The 22,372-nt window shown below is 40.8% G+C and overlaps 1 protein-coding gene and 1 long non-coding RNA gene across 2 annotated transcripts in view; one reads left to right on the top strand and one right to left on the bottom strand.

Annotated features, from left to right (window-relative positions):
- MIER3 (MIER family member 3) overlaps nt 1-198 on the bottom strand; it is a 30,810-nt gene extending 30,612 nt beyond the window's left edge. The window contains exon 1 of the mRNA XM_037529072.2: nt 142-198. Within this exon, the coding sequence (XP_037384969.1) occupies nt 142-150 (9 nt within the window). The 5' untranslated portion in view covers nt 151-198. The remainder of the gene's footprint in view (nt 1-141) is intronic.
- Nucleotides 199-433: 235 nt separating this feature from the next.
- Nucleotides 434-22,372, top strand: part of LOC129144746 (uncharacterized) — a 54,959-nt gene continuing 33,020 nt past the window's right edge. Inside the window, exons 1-2 of the long non-coding RNA XR_008549274.1 lie at nt 434-557; nt 4,714-4,741. This is a non-coding gene — a long non-coding RNA (uncharacterized LOC129144746). The remainder of the gene's footprint in view (nt 558-4,713; nt 4,742-22,372) is intronic.

The following is a 22,372-nucleotide window of genomic DNA, read 5'->3' as shown; positions in this document are numbered from 1 at the left end:
CGCCCCGCGGCCCCCGCACCGCCGTGCCGCCCCCTGCGGGGCCGCGAGAGGGGCCCCGGATCCCCCAGGCCGGCCCAGGGACTGTGGGGAGCCGCCGGGCGCCCGCTCAGCCCGCCGCTCCTGCCCGGTTTCCCTGCTCACCTCCGCCATATTGGTACCTTTAGGGCGAACGAGCAGCGCCGAGCCCAGTCCCCGGATGGGGCGCCTGAGCCAATCGCAGCCGCCGCCGCGGTCCGCCCGGCACCCGCCCGGCGGCGGAGGCGGCTCGGCCCCTTATAGGGCAGGGCGGCCCGCGACGCCCCCGGCCCCTCTCACGCCCACCCCGCCCCGCGCCCCGCGCCGCGCCGCGCCCCGCGCCCCCGGCCGCGCACCCCCGGCGAGCTGGGGGACCCGCACCCGCGCGCACCCGCCCTTCCCCTCCCGGCTGGTAAAGTTCCTGCCGAATCGGAGAAGCGGGCAGCGATGGAAACGCGGGCGCGGGACGGACCCACGTCCAGTCAGCCGAGGCCCCAGAGCCGGCCTGGGGGCTGAGGACCGACTGACGAGCGCTCAGTCAGGTAGGGCGCGGGGGACGCGCGGAGGAGACTTAGAAGGGACAGCTCGACACTTTCCTAAGTAGCTGGAGAAGAGTGAATCGACGGAGTAGATTGATGGACGAGAGGAAGCCCCGGGAAAAGAGAGTAATAGCTGATGGTCGTCAGTCCAGAATGAGGGGACAGCAACCGGGCACTTCGTGGTTTCTCCAAAGACCTGCAGGAATTGGGGCGTGGGGGGTGCAGACCGTGGTGTACCGGCTCACGGAGTCAGCGGTGGAGCAGTCACTTGCTAGACGAGACTCTGTAGGATAGTGACAGTACGGAAGCAAAGGCAAAAAGATCAACAGGGCAAAGAACTGATGATGAATTTACTTGCAAATTAAAAGAAACTCTCCAAATATAAACTGCACGTACGGGGGAAAATTTTACAATATAGTTCTAGGATGTGTTAATCACCAAATAGTCCAGGAGATAATCCAGAGGTACACACTGGTACTTAGACCTATGAAAAGGGGGGAATCGTATCAAATACCCTGAAATGAGGCTCAGAAAGCTGCCTCCCACCTTTCCTTCCCTCCCAAAAGGGTCATATAAGGAAACTAGTTCTATGTGCAAGCAAAAGAGGGAGGACAAGATTTAACTGATGCACTTGCTGCTACCCATACCTTATGGCTATTTGCTCTTCATTGAGGAAAGTAAGTCTAACTCGTACCAGGTCCCTCATCATAATGAACAATTTTGAACAAAGTACATAAAAATATTCACTAACGATTCGTTGGTAGCCAGCAGAGATAACACCTGCAAGAAATTCAAGTCAGCATCCCTGGCATAGGATTTTCTAGGAGGCAGAAGTGACAACATGTATGGAAAAGAAAGTTTAAAAATGTAGGAAAGGAAAGACTATTGCAAGGTCCCATGGATGAGTGAGATGCAAGCACAATCAAAAAATTGTAACAGGGCCTGACAGAGACTTGGAGAGAAGAATGACCTCAAACACCAGAACTCCTCTCTGAATCACTGCTTAAACATGTCATAGCAAATGATAGAGCAGAAGCTTTTGCAGTAATGTCACAAAGTTGAGAAAATTTTCAGAAGCTAAAACTTTCGGGCCTCCCCGGTGGCGCAGCGGTTGAGCGCTGGGTTGCGAAGCTGCCCGCAGCCTCTGCAGTGCCGGTTCGATCCCCAGCTGCTCCCCGGCCACCTGAGGAGGGTCCCGCATGGCGCGCAGACCTCTCTTGCCACCCGCTGCTCCCCTCAGCAGTGTGCTTCGGTCCTTCTGCCTGCTCTGCTTCCCGCTCTGGCTCTGGTGAATTCTCTCACCCTCCCGCGCTTCTGACTGTACCCAGTGCATGTATAAACAAAAAAACAAACAAACAAATAAATAAAATAAAAAATAAAAAAACATGCCTCTATTAAAAAAAAAAAAAAGTTGAACTTTGAAAAAAAAAAAAAAAAGAAGCTAAAACTTTCCATAATTTTAGTCCAAGCATGAAAGGTCTGAGTTTTATCCTGGGGTCGCCTTTGAATCCCCCCTCCCAGGGCACATATGAAAAATGAGTCAGGAAACTAGATTATGGATGGGAGGGAGAGGATTACTTGCCAAGGCATCTCAAAATTATAATTACCCATGGTAAAAGTTATTTGTGTGTGGAAATTTTAGGGAGAAATCACTTCAATCACTTCAAAACATCATAAAGACATGGAAAATTACACTTTCCCTGCTGTGAAAGATATCTTTCGACCTTTTGTCCAGTCAAATAACTCAAAATCAGCTGAACTTTGAAACCAGAGGCTTGGCACACTTTCTACGTACTGTCCTCACTGAGGCGTTTAGAGTTTTCATAGTAAAAAGTGACTTGAAATTAAGTGCAGATGAATAACTTAAAATGTGGCAGGGAACACACCCAGTGACAGAGCCATGAAACAGTGTCCTATGTTACTTGACCACAATCTGAGCCACCGCAGGCCAGTGGAAGATCTGTGTCGTCATGAAAGTACCTCCAACAGCCTGCTTCGTATCAAATATTAGGAAAAACATTTTCTTTGTAGCAAAACTTTGTTAATTCAAATTATAAATATAGTCTTAGGTCCCATTTTTGCCATAACAGAAACATACAGATGATTTTCTGCAGATTTTATTAATTTGTAAAGATTTTATACAGACACTTGTAATTTTGACTGCTTATATGCCCACTGTCATAGAACATAGGTTATTCATCTGTGTCCAGAGGATTAAAGATTCATAGAAAGGCAAGTGTAGCTAAAGTAATTCACATTTTAAGGAAGCAGTGTTACTTCCCCCTCTCCCAATCACTGGAGAAAAAGTTTACCACCCAGTTTTACATAACACATCCTTTTTATGATAAAGTATATGAAGTCTACTGTATATACACAGGTACTTTATTGTTTTTGATCACAAAATTTCCTGAAGGGCCTCCCCTGGTGGCGCAGCAGTTGAGCGCTGGGCTGCAGAGGCTGCCCGCAGCCTCTCCAGCACCGGTTTGTTCCCTGGCCACCGGCGAGGGTCCCACAAAAAAAAAAAAAAAATTCCTGAAATTGGTACATATGGAAAGTCCCCTTTTTCCAGGGAATAGGAATTAAAGATTGCTTTTCACTCCTACTGTTCTGTCACTTACATAACATGTGCAATATATAGAAAGTAAGTCCTAAACTGAATGCTGGGCACAATGGGATCACCATGAAAATCCTTTTCCCTCAAAAGCTTACAGTGTAACTGAGCAATACTTAACATGCTATCAATGGGAACAAGAGAAAGGAAAATCAGGGCCTCCGTGGTGGCGCAAGGGGTTAAACACCACAATATGAAGCAATCCGCAGCCTCTGCAGCACAAGTTCCATCCCCAGCCAGCCAAGGAGCAACCCACATGGCGAGGCAGACCTCTCTGTCTTGCCTGCTGCTCCCCTCAGCAGTGTATTTCAGTCAGTCTGCCTGTCCTGTTCCCCACTCTGTCTCTGGTGATTCCTCTCACCCCCTGCATCTCTGGCCTGTACCCCAGCTCTTGTATGCATAAACAAATAAATCTTTAAAAAAAAATATTGAGGGCCTCCCCAGTGGCGCAGCGGTTAAGTGCTGGGTTGTGAAGCTGACCACGGCCTCTGCAGCGCTGGTTCGATCCCCAGCTGCTCCCTGGCCACCAGAGGAGGGTCCCACATGGCGTGCAGACCTCTCCTGCCGCCCGCTGCTCCCCTCAGCAGTGTACTTCAGTCCTTCTGCCTGCTCTGCTCCCCGCTCTGGCTCTGGTGAATTCTCTCACCCTCCTGAGCTTCTGACTGTACCCAGTGCTTGTATAAATAAATAAATAAATCTTAAAAAAAAAAAAAAAGAGTGACTCATGGATCATGGACTCCATAGGCAATTTAAAAAAAAAATTATTGAGCAAAAATCAAAATGCATTGAAAATCAATCTCATGGGCCTCCCCTGGTAACACAGGTGGCTGAGCGCAGTGCTGTGAAGCTGTCTGCAGCCTCTGCAGCACAGGGTCCATCCCAGCTGGTCGGCGAGAATCCCACATGGCATGGCAGACCTCTCCTGTCTCGCTCACTGCTCCCCTCAGCAGTGTATTTCACTCAGTCTGCCTGTTCTGTTCCCCACTCTGTCTCTGGTGAATCCTCTCATCCTCTGGCACATCTCACCTGTATCCCAGTTCTTGTATGTGTGAATAAATAAATCCTTAAAAAAAAAAAGAAAAGAAAATCAATCTCTTAATAAGATGAATGGGAACTTAAAAAAATTATTTCATGTACCTGTGTGTGAATTTTACTTAATACTAGAATGAGAATGAATTTCAAATCAATTCTATTCTTATTTTTTATTTGTATAGAAGTAAACTCTAAGAAACCATATTTATACAATAAACAGATAGAAATAGAAGGGTTTTGTTATTAAAACAGCACTCAATCTTGTACTCCTTAATGATACATCATGTTGTGATCTTCTATAAAACATTATTTTTAATGATCTTACACTGAATTTTGTCTCCTTAAATTTTATTGAAAGCAAAGAAGTAAAGACTACCTGACTTGCAAAAGGATTTTTTACCCAGCCTTTATACTCCAGCGTAATTACTTTAATTTTGATTAAAAGAATACCAAAAAGACTTTGCCAAGACTTATCAAATAATTGTTAATTGTATTATTTATTTTTTTCACTTACAGGCGCCTGTTTAACCCAAACTCAGAAAAGGTAGGGAAAATGGAAATATTCTTTATTTCAATACTTTCTTGCCAAAATGATATTTTTAAATAAAATGGCTTACCTTGTCATCCATTTTAAATATATTTTTGTCAAAACCTTAGAGCTGTGGATTTAATCCATTTGTGGAAAATGTCTGCCATATAACCCAACTGGTAAAGACTGTCCTCTTTGTCAAACCCAACTGTCAGGCCAGACTTGCTTTCTTTCATGAAAGTCTGACTTCATTTTTAAATTCTAATGAGCATGTTTAATCTTATTATGAAACACATTAAAAACCATTGAGAAATAAATTACAAACCATGTACTATCAGGTAGATTAAAAACAGGCAGTTCAAGATTAAAATGATGTAAAATGATGTTAAGATCATTAATTTAATTTATTTTTTAATAAGCTATAGAAACAAGGGTATTCAATATGCAGTTCCTCATTATTTAGTTTATTATTCTTCAATGTAATACTATGCTGAAATTGATGCTGTTTACATTGTGTGATAAAAGGTAAAGTATTTTTTTGGTAAATTTGTCCCTGTAAGTATTAAACTTTGGTATTTGCTTTGAGACTAGGAAAGGTTGAATAAAAATCAGAAATATTCCAATAATTTCATTTATTTTCAAACCTTTCTTATATATTTGGTGATAGAAAGGTATCAGCTATTAAAAAATAAAAGTTTACCCAGCATTTTTATTTTAAAGGAAGTAGAAATATTATAAGGTGAAATCAGATAAGGATTTGTGTTTGTGATTTTTATCTAGTATTAATAGGAATGTGGAAGTTTCTGAACGTTTGAGTTTCTTCTTGAAATATGCTATAGAAATGATTAAGACTAGTTGAAAACACTTGCTTAAATCTAAACATTATTTACCATTTCCTACCAATGCTACCTTCTTGACTTTACTCTTTCTAGAACCATCTTTCATGAGCAATACAGTCTTCGACAATTGGCAAGTGAGAGAAGGAAAAAAGTCGTTAAATGAAAATTGCTTTCCTTCTCACTACTTACACTCCACAATATACTGCTCTTCTGTGAGAAAATCCCAAGAACAACCAAAATACTCAATTCCTCACACTGTGCTTAACTTTTAACTAAAATATATTTAGCAATGAATTTTTTTTAATATGCCATAATTTTTATTACAACATGGCCATTTTTGTGAGGGTGGAACATTTTATCTCAAAAATAATGTTCTGTTTGAGGTTCTGTCATACAGAAACTACCATCTTAACTGATATTCAAAAATATATGTAATGCTGCAAGACTATGGTAAACCTAATGTTCCCGCACTTATTCATAAGTATACAGGCAGTGCAAAATCAAAAGGCACTACCAGCTATTTTAGGAAGATATGCAGGTATCAAGAATGAACACAGGGCTACTGAGATAAGCTGATGACACAGTTAGCACAACACAATTAGCATTTGTTAAGAGGTAAGGGGGTTAAACTCACCACACAAAGTAAGGGCTTTCAATGCATAATGCTATATCCATGCTGCCACATCACAGCAATAGTCTTGCTAACGGAAGTAATACCATTAAATATGACCTACTTCAATGTGTATTTCATTAAATATGACCTTACTTCAATGTATATTTCTAAACTATATGTGAGCTGTGAAGATTTCTTCTTTTATTAATTCTAATTATAAAAAAGAAGATTTACTCTAGGATTGACTAAAACAGGCTAAACAAAACAATCATAAGTACTGACAATTGCTTCATAGTTTTGTATTATACTATTAGAATAGAAACTAGAGACAGTTTTGAAAAACTTAACTTGAAGATTTCAGAATTTTAGCACAAACTGTGGGCAACTAGTGTGGAGAACTGGATTTGGGATAGAATGCATGGAGCAAGGAAACAGGGACTCCTGATGGATGTTCATGAGGCCACTATTGGCAGCATCAGACTTAATGGCTGTATAAATTATCTTGAGGAAAGAATGAACAACTTAAGGAATGACAGTGGCTTTGCTCTCTAGTCTCCTCAATGAATATTATTCTCTGGGTTTAGCTTGAGAGAGAGTCTTGAATTTTCTAGACTACTGGCTGGCTTCTCACTGTATGAGCATCTTGCTGCACCAGTGTAATTCTGGTGTTTAAAGACACACTTTTTTTCTTTCTTTCTTTTTTTTTTGGTACAGCATGGTGTGTAAATACAAGCCAACTTCTTCATCTGGTGTTCAACTTAAGACTTAACTCCCAATACTAAAGCAAAATTGGCTCCCTTAAACTTTTTGAGAGGTTATATGTCAACAAAGTGGCAATTTACTGAGGCTTTTTTTTTAAGTTCAATTTCTTTTAAAATTATCATTATGAAGTATTTTAGGAATACCATATGTATGTCATTTAAATAGTTATTTCCTCGTTTAGTTTGTGCAACGTAAATGTAAATCCACTTTATAAGAATTTATTCCGTACTTATTGAGTAAATATTATTACATATAATCCCCTCAACCACTGTGGAGGAGGATGTCATGGTCTCCATTGTATAGACAAGGAAACTAAGTCTCACAGATAATAAAATGTACCACCTTGAAAAACCACAGAGTTGATTTTGGGTCCAAGTTTGCTTGAATTTAAAGCCTGAGCTCTCTTCTTCAAATCAAGATGTGACTGAGTAATGTGAGACCTATTAAAAGAAAACATTTAAGTGAAACCTTGATGATTATGAATGAAAGTAAGTGATCTTTTCAGCGGGGGAAAGTGGGCTAAACTACAGGGCCAACTTTTGGAATAGTTTGTGAAGCTAGAAAAAAGAAAAAAATTATGGCATATCAATTTGTTCTAATAATGCATTTAGGGAAAAGAATCTGAGTTACATAATACTTGAAAAGTAGTAACCTAAGAGATCACAGAACAGGTCCAGCTCAGACCCTCCATGCATACATTAGCCCAGCGCGCTGCTTGCACACTAGTGTGTGTACATTCAGTAAATATTTGTTGAATAAATCAGGATCTAGTTTTATTGTAGCAACTTCCCTGGAGAGATGTGACCCAAGGCATACAATCATGATGATGATGATGGACATGTCCTACCGCATCCTTAGAATGAATATTATAGAGGCAGCAGTCATCTCGTATTTATTCACCTACAAATCACTTCCATCCCTGGCCTTTGGTTGAATTGGACCTGTCCAGGTGATAGCTATACAGGAAGCCCAGCCACTGAACAACACAGTCCTCTGACTTCACTGTGCAGTCAGGCAGCCCTGCTATTCACCTGTTCTCACCTGTTGGAGTCCTTTTTCCTCTGCCTCAGATACCTAAACCCCTTTATGTCACACCACAGAATAAGGCCTCTCACTTAAATGACAGGGACGTACTAAGGTCTTTTCCTTTAAACGTTGTCTCTGGGGCCTCCCCTCACCCATAGTTACAAGTTTTTCCTGATCCACACAAGCCTCATAAGCTGGCTCTTGCTGCTGCCCATCCTCTTTGGAAATGAAATTAAAGTTCTGCTTTCATAGACTAAAAAGAAAAGGAAAACTGGGTCTCACATTGCAACTGGTGAACCCTCCTTCCAGGTAGCAGATGAGTTCTGTAAATCTAATGGCTCCTAGAACAGCAATCTCAAACTCGAGTCCCCTAATGCAGTCATTCTCAGCAGAGGTGACTTTGTCCCCTCCCCCTAAAGGGACATTCGGCTAAGTACGGAGACATTTTCAGTTGTCACAATTGGAGTAGGGCAGGTTGGAACTGCCATCCAGTAAGTAGAGGTCAAGGACATTGCTAAATAGCCTGCAATACACAGGACAAACCCCAATAACAAAAAATTAAATGATCTAAAATGCCAACAGCATCAGATGAAGAAACTATGTCCTAGGTTTATATATAAGGCTACCTAGGGGTGAGTATTTTAAGCTGATTGGTTATATATTTTCAATTTGCAACTAATTTCAACTAAATAGGTTGAAATGTATTCTCTAGTCATACCCATTAAAATAAAAAATGCTGTAACAGTAGGTCTAGGTTATCATTAAACATGGTTATCTGTTTCACAACTAAAGTTAGCAATTTAGCTAATGACCACAGTAAGGGAGAAAACATTGGCCTAGTTAATGAATTTAATCTATTCCCAAATCTAAATGGTTGTTAAGTAAAGACTTCTACTGTGTACAGAATCATTTTCTGTAGGGAAGTGTACTCACTGAACCTGCTTTCCTAGGGTGAAATTCAAATATGCCAGAGAAATCTAGATACTGGTTAATTTTCCAGGGCAGCAAATTCTACTAAGTCATCCGCACCTCAGAGTAGAGACTTCAATAGAAACATAAATCATGCCTTTTCTGATAGTTTTTCTCATTGTGCTGATGGCATTCCTCCTTTAACTGTGATAATCTTGAAATCTGTCTCACACTGAGCTAGGACTTTTCAGCCTGGAACACATAGAAATGGTACAAATGCCAACAGTTGTTTCCAAATAAGCCAGCTATAAAAGCAAAGTCGTTGATAAGACAGTTAACATTAGCAATTATAATGCACTGTCAGTAAAAACAGAGATTTATAATTACCACGCCTGATGCTGACACGCCTCTGCCTTATCTTTGTATTTTGTACAAAATGAAAACACTGAAAGAAATGAGAGTCCACCTCTAAGCTGGTAATTGCTCTGGGTATGCTGTCATCTTGTCCTGGCAAGTTGGAATCCTAAAATGGTTGCTATCCCCAGGTCACTACTCCTGGACCCCTTAGAGTTTCACTCCAGCAAGTAAAGCAGAAGAGAAAGTAAAGGGCTAAGGTAACTGTTCATCTCATCCAACTGTCCTCTTTATGTGGTAGGGTGGAATCTGAGAACACCGCCATCTGAAACCCCTTTTCTGTAGTTACGGAAGCCAAAAGCTAATTCCTCCAGCATGAGAGGATGCCTTTTAGAGGGAGTCTTGAAGAGTCCTAAATTCAAGGAAGTGCAGAACACCTAAGGTCAGTGAACCCCAGAGGAGCCAGGAGCCAATAGCAAGAACTAGGGGACAGTAATCAGTAACACTGAGAAACGAGTGTTAACAAGGATATAGAAAATTCGGACTTCTACAGTGCTGATGGGATGCAGAATGGTGCATCTGCCTTGGAAAACAGAAAGTCATTTCCTCAAAAGACTAATCATAGACTTACCACATGATCCAGCAATTTCACTCATAGGTGTACACCCAAGAGAAATGTTCACTTACGAGCACACAGCAACTTCCAAACAAATGCCATAGCAGTATTGTTCATAACCACTACAAAGTGGAAACAATCCAAATAAATGTTTAGCAACAGAAGAAAGGATAAACAAAATATGGTATCACCATACAATGGAATATCATCTGGTAATGAAAAAGAATGAGGTGCCGATATGTAGATGAAACTTGAAAACATTATGCTACATGAAGAAAGAAGCCTTCCCAAAGGATCACATATTGTGTGATTCCATTTATAGGAAATGTTCCAGAATAGACAAACCTGAGACAGATAGTAGGTTGCTTAGGAAGAAGGTGAGTAAGGGCAGGGTGGTGGTACATGGAGCAACTGGGGTTTTAGCAGTTGGCTACAGAGTGCAGTGTTTCTTTTTGGAGCAATGAAAACATTCTGAAATTGATTGTTTAAATGTTTGCACAACTCTGAATTTATAAAAGCCATTGAGTTGCATACTTTAAATGGTAAATTGTATGGTATGTGAATTATATTTCAATAAAACTATTGCAAGAAGAAAAAAGAACTAGGGGACCAGGGCACCAGATGGAAATGGAAAACCTTGAAGTTAGCCAAAAAGAAGAGTTTGAGAGGAGTAAGCGGGTATGTGTCCAGAGGCAGTTTCCTGGAGTAGGGCCTCTAGGGCTTTGCTGCTCACCGCTTGCTGCAATAGAATGCATGGGTGGATAGCGGGCAAATTGTATTGGCTATCTCATTTCATTTCTTCTTTTTTACTCCACACATTGTTTTAAAGACCTAGCCTTACAGTTAGGCAAATTTCTAATTGCTTACTTCTAACTGGTGTGTGTCTACTACCTATTTCCTGTCTATTCTTCCTGTGATTGACATACAGGTTTACCTTTCTCTCCCTTTACCTCCAAAACTAAGTGGCATGAACACAGTCCTTATAGACCTCCAGCCACAGAAGTGTTTTATTTTTTTTTAAAGATTTATTTATATATGCATATAAGAACTGGGTTACAGGCCAGAGGTGCAGAGGGTGAGAGGATTCACCAGAGACAGAGTGGGGAACAGAACAGGTGGATCTACTGAAATACACTGCTGAGGGGAGTAGTGGGTGAGTCAGGAGAGGTCTGCTGCGCCATGTGGGTAGCTCCCTGGCCGGGGATCGAACTCATGCTGCAGTGGCTGCAGATGGCTTCGTAGGTTGCATCTTAACTACTTGTGCCACCAGGGAGGCCCCACAGGAGTGTTTTAACTGCTATGTTCTGAAGTCCATCTCTGTGGTTCATCCAAAATCATACTCTCCACTAGCCATTCCCAGCCAGTGACTAAGTGCATCAGGGACACTAAGACTGGCCCATTCCTAGAGACAAGGATTTCTGCTGTCTCAGCTGATTTTGACTTGTGGACTTTCTGGTGGATATGAGCCTTCCTTAGATTTTACCTGCAGTCTAGGACGTTTCAACCAGCCCTCCCTCTTTCTCTTTCTTGCATAGTGTATCAGACTTGCATAGTGGTATGTCAGTCACCCCAACCCTCCCCATTTTCTGTCATAGCTGTTTCCCCTTATAAAATCTTTGTCTATTTAATTGGTTTAACTCCCATCTTGGCAAGCTACTTGAAAGACCCAAGCTAAGCCACTTGGATTGTAGCTATGCTGCAAGAAGCAATCTCATCCCCTACTATATATCCCTTAATAAAGCTATATAAAGTTTCTTGGGAATATGCATCTAAGAAAGAAATTATTGGATTGTAGGGTGAGGCCATATTGTTCCCTGGAGGGGCTGCTCCCCTCTGCATTCTCACCAGTACCCCTGAATCCAATATCTTTGCACCGCCTACCTCTTTGTGACCTTCTCCAGCTAATATCTTCCCACTGAACAGCATAGAGTGGTATCCCTTATTGTTTTCAATTTCTTTTCTCTGATTATATTATTATTGATAACTCTTTAACATGCTCGTTGGTCTTTAGGTGTTGTTCTCCTGTCAATTACTGGTTGCATACTTAGCCAATTTTTATGTTAGGATTGCTTTCTTTTTCTTTTTTTTTTTATAAGATTTATTTATTTTATTTATACAAGCACTGGGTACAGTCAGAAGCGTGGGAGGGTGAGAGAATTCGCCAGAGCCAGAGCAGGGAACAGAACAGACAGACTGACGAAACACACTACTGAGGGGAGTAGTGGGCATGGCAGGAGAGGTCTGCGCGCCATGTGGAACCCTCGCCCGTGGCCGGGGATCGAACCGGCGCTGCAGAGGCTGCGGGCAGCTTCGCAGCCCAGCGCTCAACCGCTGCGCCACCAGGGGAGGCCCAAGGATTGCTTTCTTTTTCTTCTTGGTTTCAGGAATTCCTTGTGCATTCTAAATGTTGAATCCATATAGGTTGTACACATTGCAAACATCTCTCACTCTACTACCTAGTAACTTTGTCCTTAATGTCCTTGATTAAACAGACATCTCTCTTTTTAATGTAATGTAAAACCTCTGGGGGCTAGGTGTTTACATATCACAGCATGGTTAAAAGTTTGAACTGTGATCAGGCACACGCAGACTTTATTCCTGGTTCAGCATCTCCTACTTGGTACTCTAATTTTCAACTATTCATCTCTAAAATGGGGGTTATGTAAGAGAATTCCTCTTATCTGAAGCAAATTGATCTGAGGCAAATGATCAACTAAAAACAGAAAATCATAAAGTGACATATATACATTTAACATTTTATTTTGACTTAACCATACAGATATGCATTTATTTTACGCATCTTCATGTAAAGCATAGAACTTTTCTTTGATTACCATTACTTCCCATCTTTTTTTCTTACTAATACATATCCATAATGCATTGACAACAATCCAGTTTAGAATTCTTGAAGGTATAGCAAGAATTTATATCTTCTAGGTTTTTACAATTTTTTCTACCTTATTACAATCATCCTTTAAATTGAACAGAAAAGTTCTTTTTAATCTTATCTTTCCAAGGCACTCCAGTTAATTTTCCTAGGAACACCTTTTCTCATTCATATTTAATCAGTTATGTACTTTTAATCAAATTCACGATTATAATGAGTACAATAGGCACAAAGAAGTTGGAGTAAAAAGACAATTTCTTTTTGTAAGCATATGCCTCAAAATGTGGGGGCAGAGGGTACAAGCACACCAGAGTCCTTGGCTGCAAGTGTTCCATGGGCTCTTGGCATTGGTCCTTGTGGGTCATGCAAGAAATGGAGAGCTTTGGTGAATCTGACAGGCTGTTTCAGTGGAATCTATTAAGGAGTTCCTATTGTTAGCTACTTTTTGACTAGATATGTTGAACAGAACCTGGCACTCAATAAGTACTAATAATTCTTTTTTTTTTTTTTTTAAGATTTATTTAATTATTTATACAAGCACTGGGTACAGTCAGAAGCGCGGGAGGGTGAGAGAATTCACCAGAGCAGGGGACAGAACAGGCAGACTGACGAAGTACACTGCTGAGGGGAGCAGCGGGCGGCAGGAGAGGTCTGCACGCCATGTGGGACCCTCGCCCAGTGGCCGAGGATCGAACTGGCCCTGCAGAGGCTGCAGGCAGCTTCGCAACCCAGTGCTCAACTGCTGCGCCACTGGGGAGGTCCAGTACTAATAATTCTTAATCATTATTAATACTAGACTAGTTTCTCTTAATCACAGGCCATGTGTCCCTTCCTCCCCAACATCAGCTCCACCCCCTCCCCCTTTGGCAATGCCTTGGGACATTTTTGGTTGTCTCAACTGAAGAGGGGGCACTAGTATCTAGTGGGTAGTGGTCAGATATCCTGCTAAACATGCTACAGTGCCCAGAACAGCACCTACAACAAAATGTCATGAGTGCTCAGTTGGAGGCCCCACACTAGACTGTGCTTCAGGAGAACAGGAAACACAGAGGTTTGTATTCACAACTCTATCTCTAGCACTTAACATATTTAATGATCTATGGTAAATAGTCAATAAATATGTGTTGGTGCATGGGTGCAAGCCAAATAAATGAAAGACCTTTAAAATGAGTGAGGACACATCTTCAAAGTCAGAACACAGGCCTCCAAAGGGGCACAAATGGATCCCTCCCCAGAAAATTAATACAGACCACCCAGGGCTTGACCTGACCTCTGGAGCTACAGCTGCTCAGTGGCAGCTGGTTTGATCCTGATCTGTTGGCTTTTGTCATATTTACCCACTCAAATTTTTTTTTTCTTTTGGTAGTTGATATCTAGATTGATACCTGAATTTTACTTTCACCCTTCAGTTCAACTTTTGTCCACTTTTCTGGAGAGCTCACCCTCTACCCACTCTCTGGTGTTCAGCTATTCATTCCTGTCTGGTACCTGAGAGTTCACTTCAGCTCTACCTCAGCTGGAGGAGATGAGACAAAGCGAGGCCTGGAGTGTTAGAGCTGGTTAGCAATGGGGAAGCTGGACAACCAGGTTATCACCTTGATTCTACTGCTGACCATTAATATCTTGAGTAAATGTCATACTTTCTTTTTTGTAATCTCAGTTTTCTCAGTCAAATAATGGAAATAATGCCTTTTAACTTATTTCACAAAATGGTTTATAATAAAATTATAACACAAAAGCAAATTTCAGAAAGTTTTACAAATAACCTAAAATAAATGTCTTTAGTAATAAAGTCAAATAATGTCATACATATGTATGTATGTATGTATTTATATCCCTGACAACAACCCCCGCAGCAGCATTTTCTTAGGCAGGCAAAAAACTATTCTTCCTATTTCACAGATGGGAAAACAACTTCACAGAGATTAGTGCCTTACATGGTTCAAATAGCTAGTATGTTCCAGAAAGATTGGACTGGTACAGATACAGGCCAACACTCTTTCTACTAAGATATGCTGCTACCTAGCTGGTCCTTTGAAGACACATGAAAGTGATTTTGATTGAGTAATGCAAAATAATAACAGTATAAGGGAATTTGGTATAAAAGGAAGTTGCACAGCATATTCCCCAAGGACACTTTTACAGTTGTGTCTCAGAATGTAAAATTGGGAAATAGTGAAATTATATAGCTCATTGTTTTTGCTTTGAAAAATATCACTAAGAGGGAATTTATTTGCATGTGACCCTGACATTTCTCTTCTCATTCAAGCTTTGGCTATTTTTTTGTACCGTGGATCTACACAGAACAGCAAATGCCACAGCATTTAATGCATGTGTGACTGTAACCTGTGTCACTCCATGGGATTCTGCCAGACCTGGCAATACTCATGGCTGGCTGGCAGGGGAGGAGGTGGCAAGACCTTGACACATCTTTGTTCTAAAGAGTCAAGCACAGGGAAGGAACAGGAACCTGCAGCTGCAGCCACAGTGAATTCTGGTGTGTGTGAGGTACAGGGGGAGTGCAATGGCAGACCTTTGAGTAAGCAGCAGAGGAGGGTAGAGTAACCCAGCAGGGTTACTCTAGGAATGGGGTATTCAAGGTGGATCACCCTTAGAAGTCCAGTACTCCAAGCTAAGAGTCTGTCAGCACTAGGGACAGTTGCAAGCCTGGTGCCTGAGAGCCGGACTAGAAAAACCAAGAGAGGGTTTGTATGAAAAGAAGATGGGACACCAGCCAGGTTATTGAAAACAAGCCCAGATGCTCAGATTCAAGAAGTGGGGCATGTAAAAGAAATGGGGAATTCAGGAACAAAATAGGGGCTGCTGAAAGACCCCCTTGCAGGTTGGTTGCAGGGAGCTAGAGTAAAAAAATTGCTTTGATAGGAGAGGAAAATGAATATGGCAGTCTCTGGAGTGGACAATTTGCAGTAGCTGGTGGGATCCTTGATTGTTTCTGCTGCCCCATTTTGAGCATAGTATCAGGCATACTGCAGATGATCATATGGTCTGATTGAAAGAAAGAAAAGACAGGGGCCTCCCCGGTGGCTCAGCAGTTGAGCGCTGGGTTGCGAAGCTGCCCGCGGCCTCTGCAGCGCCGGTTCGATCCCTGGCTGCTCCCCGGCCACCAGAGGAGGGTCCCACATGGCGCGCAGACCTCTCCTGCCGCCCGCTGCTCCCCTCAGCAGTGTACTTCAGTCCTTCTGTCTGCTCTGCTCCCTGCTCTGGCTCTGGTGAATTCTCTCACCCTCCCGCGCTTCTGACTGTACTGTGCATGTATAAACAAAACAAACAAACAAATAAATAAATAAAACATGCCTCTATAAAAAAATAATAATAAAAATTAAAAAAAAAAAAAGAAAGAAAAGACAAACTAGGATCACACATCAGATGTAGGATGTATGGGGCAGAGATCTATCCTAGCTTAAGATTTCTGCCCTCCCAATTCTGGAAAGCCCTATAACCAATGAAGCTTTTTCTTCCAACCCTAAACTTACAACATATGCATGGGTATGGCCGATCAGGGAATTATCTCCTTTAACAGGAGAAAAGGACTCAGCATCAAAAGTCACTTCATTGCTTCAAAGAAAATTCTGAAAGAGTTGTGTTCATTGATCAGGAACAATTCAAGTGAGATCCCATTTCAAGATACATGACCTCTATTATAAAAACCCTCACTACCATTAGAACATCTTTTCATGAAACAATAGCATAGTGTCATGAACTTAGCTACTAATTTCAGGGCAAAAGCTACTTATTTTTAGTCAAGACCCAAGAAATCATTGGACATTGAAACGGTTGCTAATTTTTCTTTTTTCTTTTTTTTTAATTTTTTTTTTTATAGAGGCATGTTTTTCATTTATTTATTTATTTGTTTGTTTGTTTTGTTTTGTTTATACATGCACTGGGTACAGTCAGAAGTGCGGGAGGGTGAGAGAATTCACCAGAGCCAGAATGGGGAGCAGAGCAGGCAGAAGGACCGAAGTACACTGCTGAGGGGAGCAGCGGGCGGCAGGAGAGGTCTGCGCGCCATGTGGGACCCTCCTCTGGTGACCGGGGAGCAGCCAGGGATCGAACCAGCACTGCAGAGGCTGCAGGCAGCTTCGCAACCCAGCGCTCAACCGCTGCGCCACCGGGGAGGCCCCAATTGCTTATTTTTCATTGGACAAAGACTGAAATAAAAACCACAGCCTCTGACTGTAGGTTAAGTTCATTTCAATATTTCACACTGCTAGGGTCTGTAAATAAATGTTTGTCTTTAAGTTGCTTAAAAGCAGGTTGTTATTTTAAAGAGACACTACCAAAAGTGCCCATGTGGCCACTAAAAACACCACTCAGATGATATTGATGGGGCACAATCATCTTGTCAGATTGGGCTTTCAGATTGAGCAGCTAGATGGGAATACAAATGTGGAGGGTTAAATTTGTCAAGCAAATAGTTCAGTCCTTTTGTTACCCTTTTGATAGTAAGGGCACCTCAAAAACTGAGCCCTGTGAAGCACTTACATCATCTGCCTTCAGACTCAACCCATCCATCCAAATGGCTTAGCGCAAGACCAAGTGTTCTCACATGAAGTATTTTGAAAATACTTATGTGTAATCCTGATTTAAAAAAATTAGGGCAGTATATTCTTGGCCAGTATATTTCCAAAAATATCTCTGCATATACCAATAATTGAGCATATAACTTATTATCTATACCTTCAACTACTTGCACTCTTGTACATCTTTGAAGTCAGCTGTTGAAGGACATGAATACCAGGATCACTCATCCTACAAAGAGGCGGGTTTGACAGTGGTATGCAAACTCATCTGCAGATGGAAGATAAGAGTCTTTTCAGCTGTGTGTGGCCTGCAGGGTTGCACATCATTGAGCCCAGGGTGGTGTTACAAAGAGTGCAGGGACTCCTTTCTGAAATTGAAAAAAAAAAAAAGAATTCTAAGGCCTTGGCCTTGTTTGCCTTGAGATACCTGGTTTGTGAAACCCACCAGACAACTAAGACTTAAAAACTTTTCAGTAGCAAGACTTGTAGTATATATAACATTTTATGAGTTTATCCTAAAATAAATAAAATCATATCTGATCCCGCCTATTTTCATCTAGCTTTGGTATTAGCTAGAAAAAATAATAACATTTTAAAGTTTTTTAAACAAAATAATTTCTTATGAAAATCTGAAAATAAAAAGCTTTCGTTGCCAGAGTGATTTCTACATAAAATGCAGCAGGGAAGTTAATATATTTCTCAGTATTTAACTGCACCCTTTCATGCCAACCTCAGATATAGAAATGTGTGGGAGAATGACCATGGATCTTTCAACCCTCGGCTAGGCTTAACATCTCATTTTCCGAGGAATTCCAGTTGCAATAAACTTTCTCAAAAAGTATTTATGGCGGGAGGTTGTAATTCCAAATAATGAGAGTCCACACTTTCTTCGTCAATTGCTTATGATGTAATAGTTAAAATTGACATGCATACCCTAAAATTGACATGCCTCCTACATACAAAGATATTAACAGTTGGCTGTGGTTTGGGTAAAGGCCAACGAAATCAGGCAACCCTGAACTATTTATAATAATAAAATGTTAAACTAGCAACTCCACTTCAGTGAATTTATCTTAAGAAAATAAAGATGTATGCAAAGATTATTGTACAAGTATATTCATAGCAGGACTTGTTGTAGTAGAAAAAAAAAACTGAAAACAAGCTTAAAGCTCAATAACATGATCCTAAATAGATAATGGTACAATCATTAAAAATATCGATCAATTTTTTACGACTTTCAACCTGAAATTGAGATTCTTGATCTTATACATTATTTCTAGGTCTTCCGTGATGGTCTCTGGGAAGCAGTCGTGAGATTAGGGCCATGCTTCACTAGCTGTGGATCATGCACATCCATATTCCCTGGAAAAACAAGGACACCGAATTATCAAATTCAAGAGTGGGTGGTGACTTTTATCATGTTTTTCAGGGAAGGAGAGAGACTAATGTAAAACTATGATAAAAGTCATTGTGCTTATTATGTTCAGGCCTTGTCTCATCAAACTACTATAGCTGAGAGGAAAAAATGTTCTACCATTTCGTGAACAGCAGTTCACAATAGTAAGGGACTGGGCTTCTCAAGGAGAAGGGTGAGAGGCTCCTATGAACTGGTTCTTTGATAAAGGTAATGCTTGGGAAATGGTGGTTACTTTCTCCACTAAATGGCAATAGATGTTGTAATTCAGTGATTAATGGAAAAATAATCTCATTCTTGGAACTTGAAGAGAGAAAGGTATCCTGAGTGGAGAGTCTTATCAAAAGAACCAGAATTGTGTGTGCATGGGTATGATTCATATCCATTACTGAGATGACATCGTGCTACTGTTTTATTCATAGTATATCATAGGTCTCATGTTTTTAATTAGTAAAACCTAATCAGTTTTTCATCAAAAATAATGACTGACTATAGCAATGTTTACATTAAATGTTAAATAATGGGGAAAGTTATAAAATACAGCAGATGGATGTGCTACTTTTTATGGGAAAAATATATCTCTATGTACATATAAAATAGTCCAGGAGATACATGGTGTAAGTATGCGTTATTTTAATTTTCTTTCTTTTGTTTTCATTTATTCAGCAACTGTTTATTGGTCATTTGAAATTTGTTATCCACTTGGCTAGGCATCTAAGACACTATAGAGAACAAAACAGAAATTCATGCTCTCCTTAAAGTTGCATTTTAGTGGAGTAATATAATAATAATGGAAAACCTAAGCAGGAATCATAATGTGTGTTCTAAATGCAGAGCTGCCATGGAAATATTCATACGCACATACATATTTATATACATTCCATTAGGGCTGTAGCCAAGGAAGTTTCTTTGTGGCGGGAACACTCAGAAGCATGTTATGGTGAGGCCTCAGGTGGCTGTGGGAGTTGGTGGCTTCTCTAGCAGAGGTACAAGTAATAGGCTTCTCTCTTGTATGGATTCTCTTATGGTCCCAGAGGTAAACTGTGTGCCCACAGGACTTCGTACATGCTGCACATGAAAGACTTTTCACCTTCCTGAATCCTCGATGCAAGTGTCGGTCTGATTCCCAGAAAAAGCCTTTGGGACACTCAGTGCCAATAAGCGTCCTCTCATTACTGTGTCTTCCCCCATGCACTTTTAACTCAGGAAAACATCTAGAGATTTTGAGATACTTCTCACATTTGTGTGATTTGGGGACTCCATGGAACATTTCTCGTTGTTCTCCAGATACGGAGATCTGGCAGTGATCTGAGGGGTAGGAACAGGCGTGGTCTGACCTGGAGGGAAATTCTTCATAAGGTATCTTGATAAGGGGGCCTTGCAGGGACTCTTGCTGGGACCTGGAGGTAACTGCTCTTGTGGAATTGAGTGGATTCTCCAAAGAAACACATCTTTTTCAAGACGAGGACAGTTCTCTTCCTGGAACATGAGCAAGAAAGGCAATGCATTGCTCTGACCAGTAATACTGTCATTTATGGGGCAAATTGTCAACAAAATGTTATTACCACTTTTTTCCCTTCATCGCTTTGTCCCTAGGAAAGTATCTTACAGTTTAGGAGGGTCTCCCATAATCTCCCCTCTGGGGGTTCCTATTGACAACTGTTTTGTTAGATGAACAATGATTTCTTCTGAGGGCATATTCTCAGGAAAGAGAACTTCCTGTCTCTGCTGTGGATGAAAACTTTTTCCATTTATCTTCTAACCAGGAACTGATCTATGGCTGGCTTTCTATACTGGGTTCATCTCTTAACTTTCTTTCCAATGTTTCTAGAGTAAATATATAACACATGACTTTATTTTTTAAAAATACATTCTATAAAAGTACTAAAAATGTCAGAAGTCAAAAATACTACTTGCCAGATGCTTGTCATAGATACCTGTAGCTCTTCCTTCCTCATTGAAAAATCAGATAAGTTATTTAATGAAACAGATAAGTCCTACATGTTGGTGACTAAATCCAATGCAATGTTAGTTTTCAGAAATACAGTGGTTCAGTGTGGCTGTTCCTAATCAGGTAGCTTACTTAGGCAACTCTTTTCTGAGCAGTGGCTGAGGAACCAAGGCTCTTTCTGTCTGGTGGGTGCCTTTACCAGACCCCTTGTACTAGGTTGGCAGGTGAGTTAAAAGGGAATGTGTAGGGTTGCACAGGAGATTTTCTTAGACAAGTACAGAAATAACTCCTGCCTGATTCCACTGATCAGAACTCATGTCTAACTGCAAGAAAGGCTGAGAAACACCTGGTTATGTGACTATTAAAAAAAAAGAAAATAATTTGGTAATAAAGTTGCCAGTTACTGTTATATTAGCATAAACAATATAGAGGCAACTTTCACATCTCATGGTAACTCTACTTGGGAGATGGAGGCAGGAGTGAGGCATCCTTCCAAGAACTAGGTAATGAGTCAATGAAACTTAATCTAGCTGAAACCAATTCAAATATACGAAATACATCAAATTCCCACTTAATTGAGCAATGAACATGAGAGAGAATTAAATGGACATGACAAAAGAGGGCATTATCACTGTGTCCTGTATCCCAGGATTTATTTTTCTCAACCATCCAACTCATGATCATGTTGTCAGAATGAAATGGCTTCATGCTATCCATGGCTGCAACCCCAAAATTGGCTAGAGACAGATATTTGAAGATCTGATAGCACCCCCAGGATGAATTAGGCTAACTTTGGTTTAATCTTTAGAAACATGAATAGATCTGAAACACAAATAGATCTGAAATTGTTGCCCAACCAAACACTGAAGTCGTCAAATATTTTAAGCTGAAACCTAATCACGTAAAGCACTGTCTGAAGAAAAAGAATGCATTAACAGAAAGAGATGTGCTTCAGAGAATTTAGTAAAAGGAAAAACTAACAGCAAAAATTTAGCAATTTATTCATCACCACTCAGGGAGAGGCATTAAGTCATGGTTTTAGCTAATATTCATTGAACTTTGTGGTTCTCAGGCTTCTAAATATTTCACATACATTGAATCACCTAATTCCATAAACAACCCTATGAAGTAGGGTTGGTCAAGAAGTATAGGAGACCTGCTTAGGTTTCAGTCTGTGTCAGAATCAGGGGTAAACCAAGGATCTCACCAGAAACAGAATCAATGCACTCACAGCATCGTGGTCCCTGAGTTACCTAGTGAAGGGCAGGAATAATTCATCATGTCCAGCTTGGCCTGGATGAAATATTTCCCCAGCCAATTCTTCCTAAACTTGCCTTGTGTCATCTGGGGAGTGTATAAAAATATAGTTCCCAAGCCCCATCTCAACAGGAGTGAGCTCAAGATCTACATTCTTGCAAAGCTCCTGTGGTGATTCTGATATCCCTTTCCCCTCGACTCTGGGTCGCACATATCTGAAAGATGCTATTTAAAAATTTAACTGTGTTCACCCAGATGCCCCAAAATAGATGACTGGATCAAGAAGATGTGGTCCATATACACAATGGAATATTACTCAGCATTCAAAAAAGATAAACACATGCAATTTGCACCGACATGGATGGAGCTGGAAGGGATCATGCTCAGGGAAACAAGCCAGAAAGAAAAAGAAAAATACCAGATGGTCTCACTCATAGCAGGAATCTAGAAAACCTAAATAAGGGACCAGGAAAAGGA

Source organism: Talpa occidentalis, unplaced genomic scaffold (genome assembly GCF_014898055.3).
Source record: "Talpa occidentalis isolate TD23 unplaced genomic scaffold, MPIMG_talOcc4v2.1 talOcc4.6, whole genome shotgun sequence".
In the NCBI taxonomy this organism is placed as follows: Eukaryota; Metazoa; Chordata; class Mammalia; order Eulipotyphla; family Talpidae; genus Talpa; species Talpa occidentalis.
This window is presented reverse-complemented; position numbering and strand designations above follow the sequence as displayed.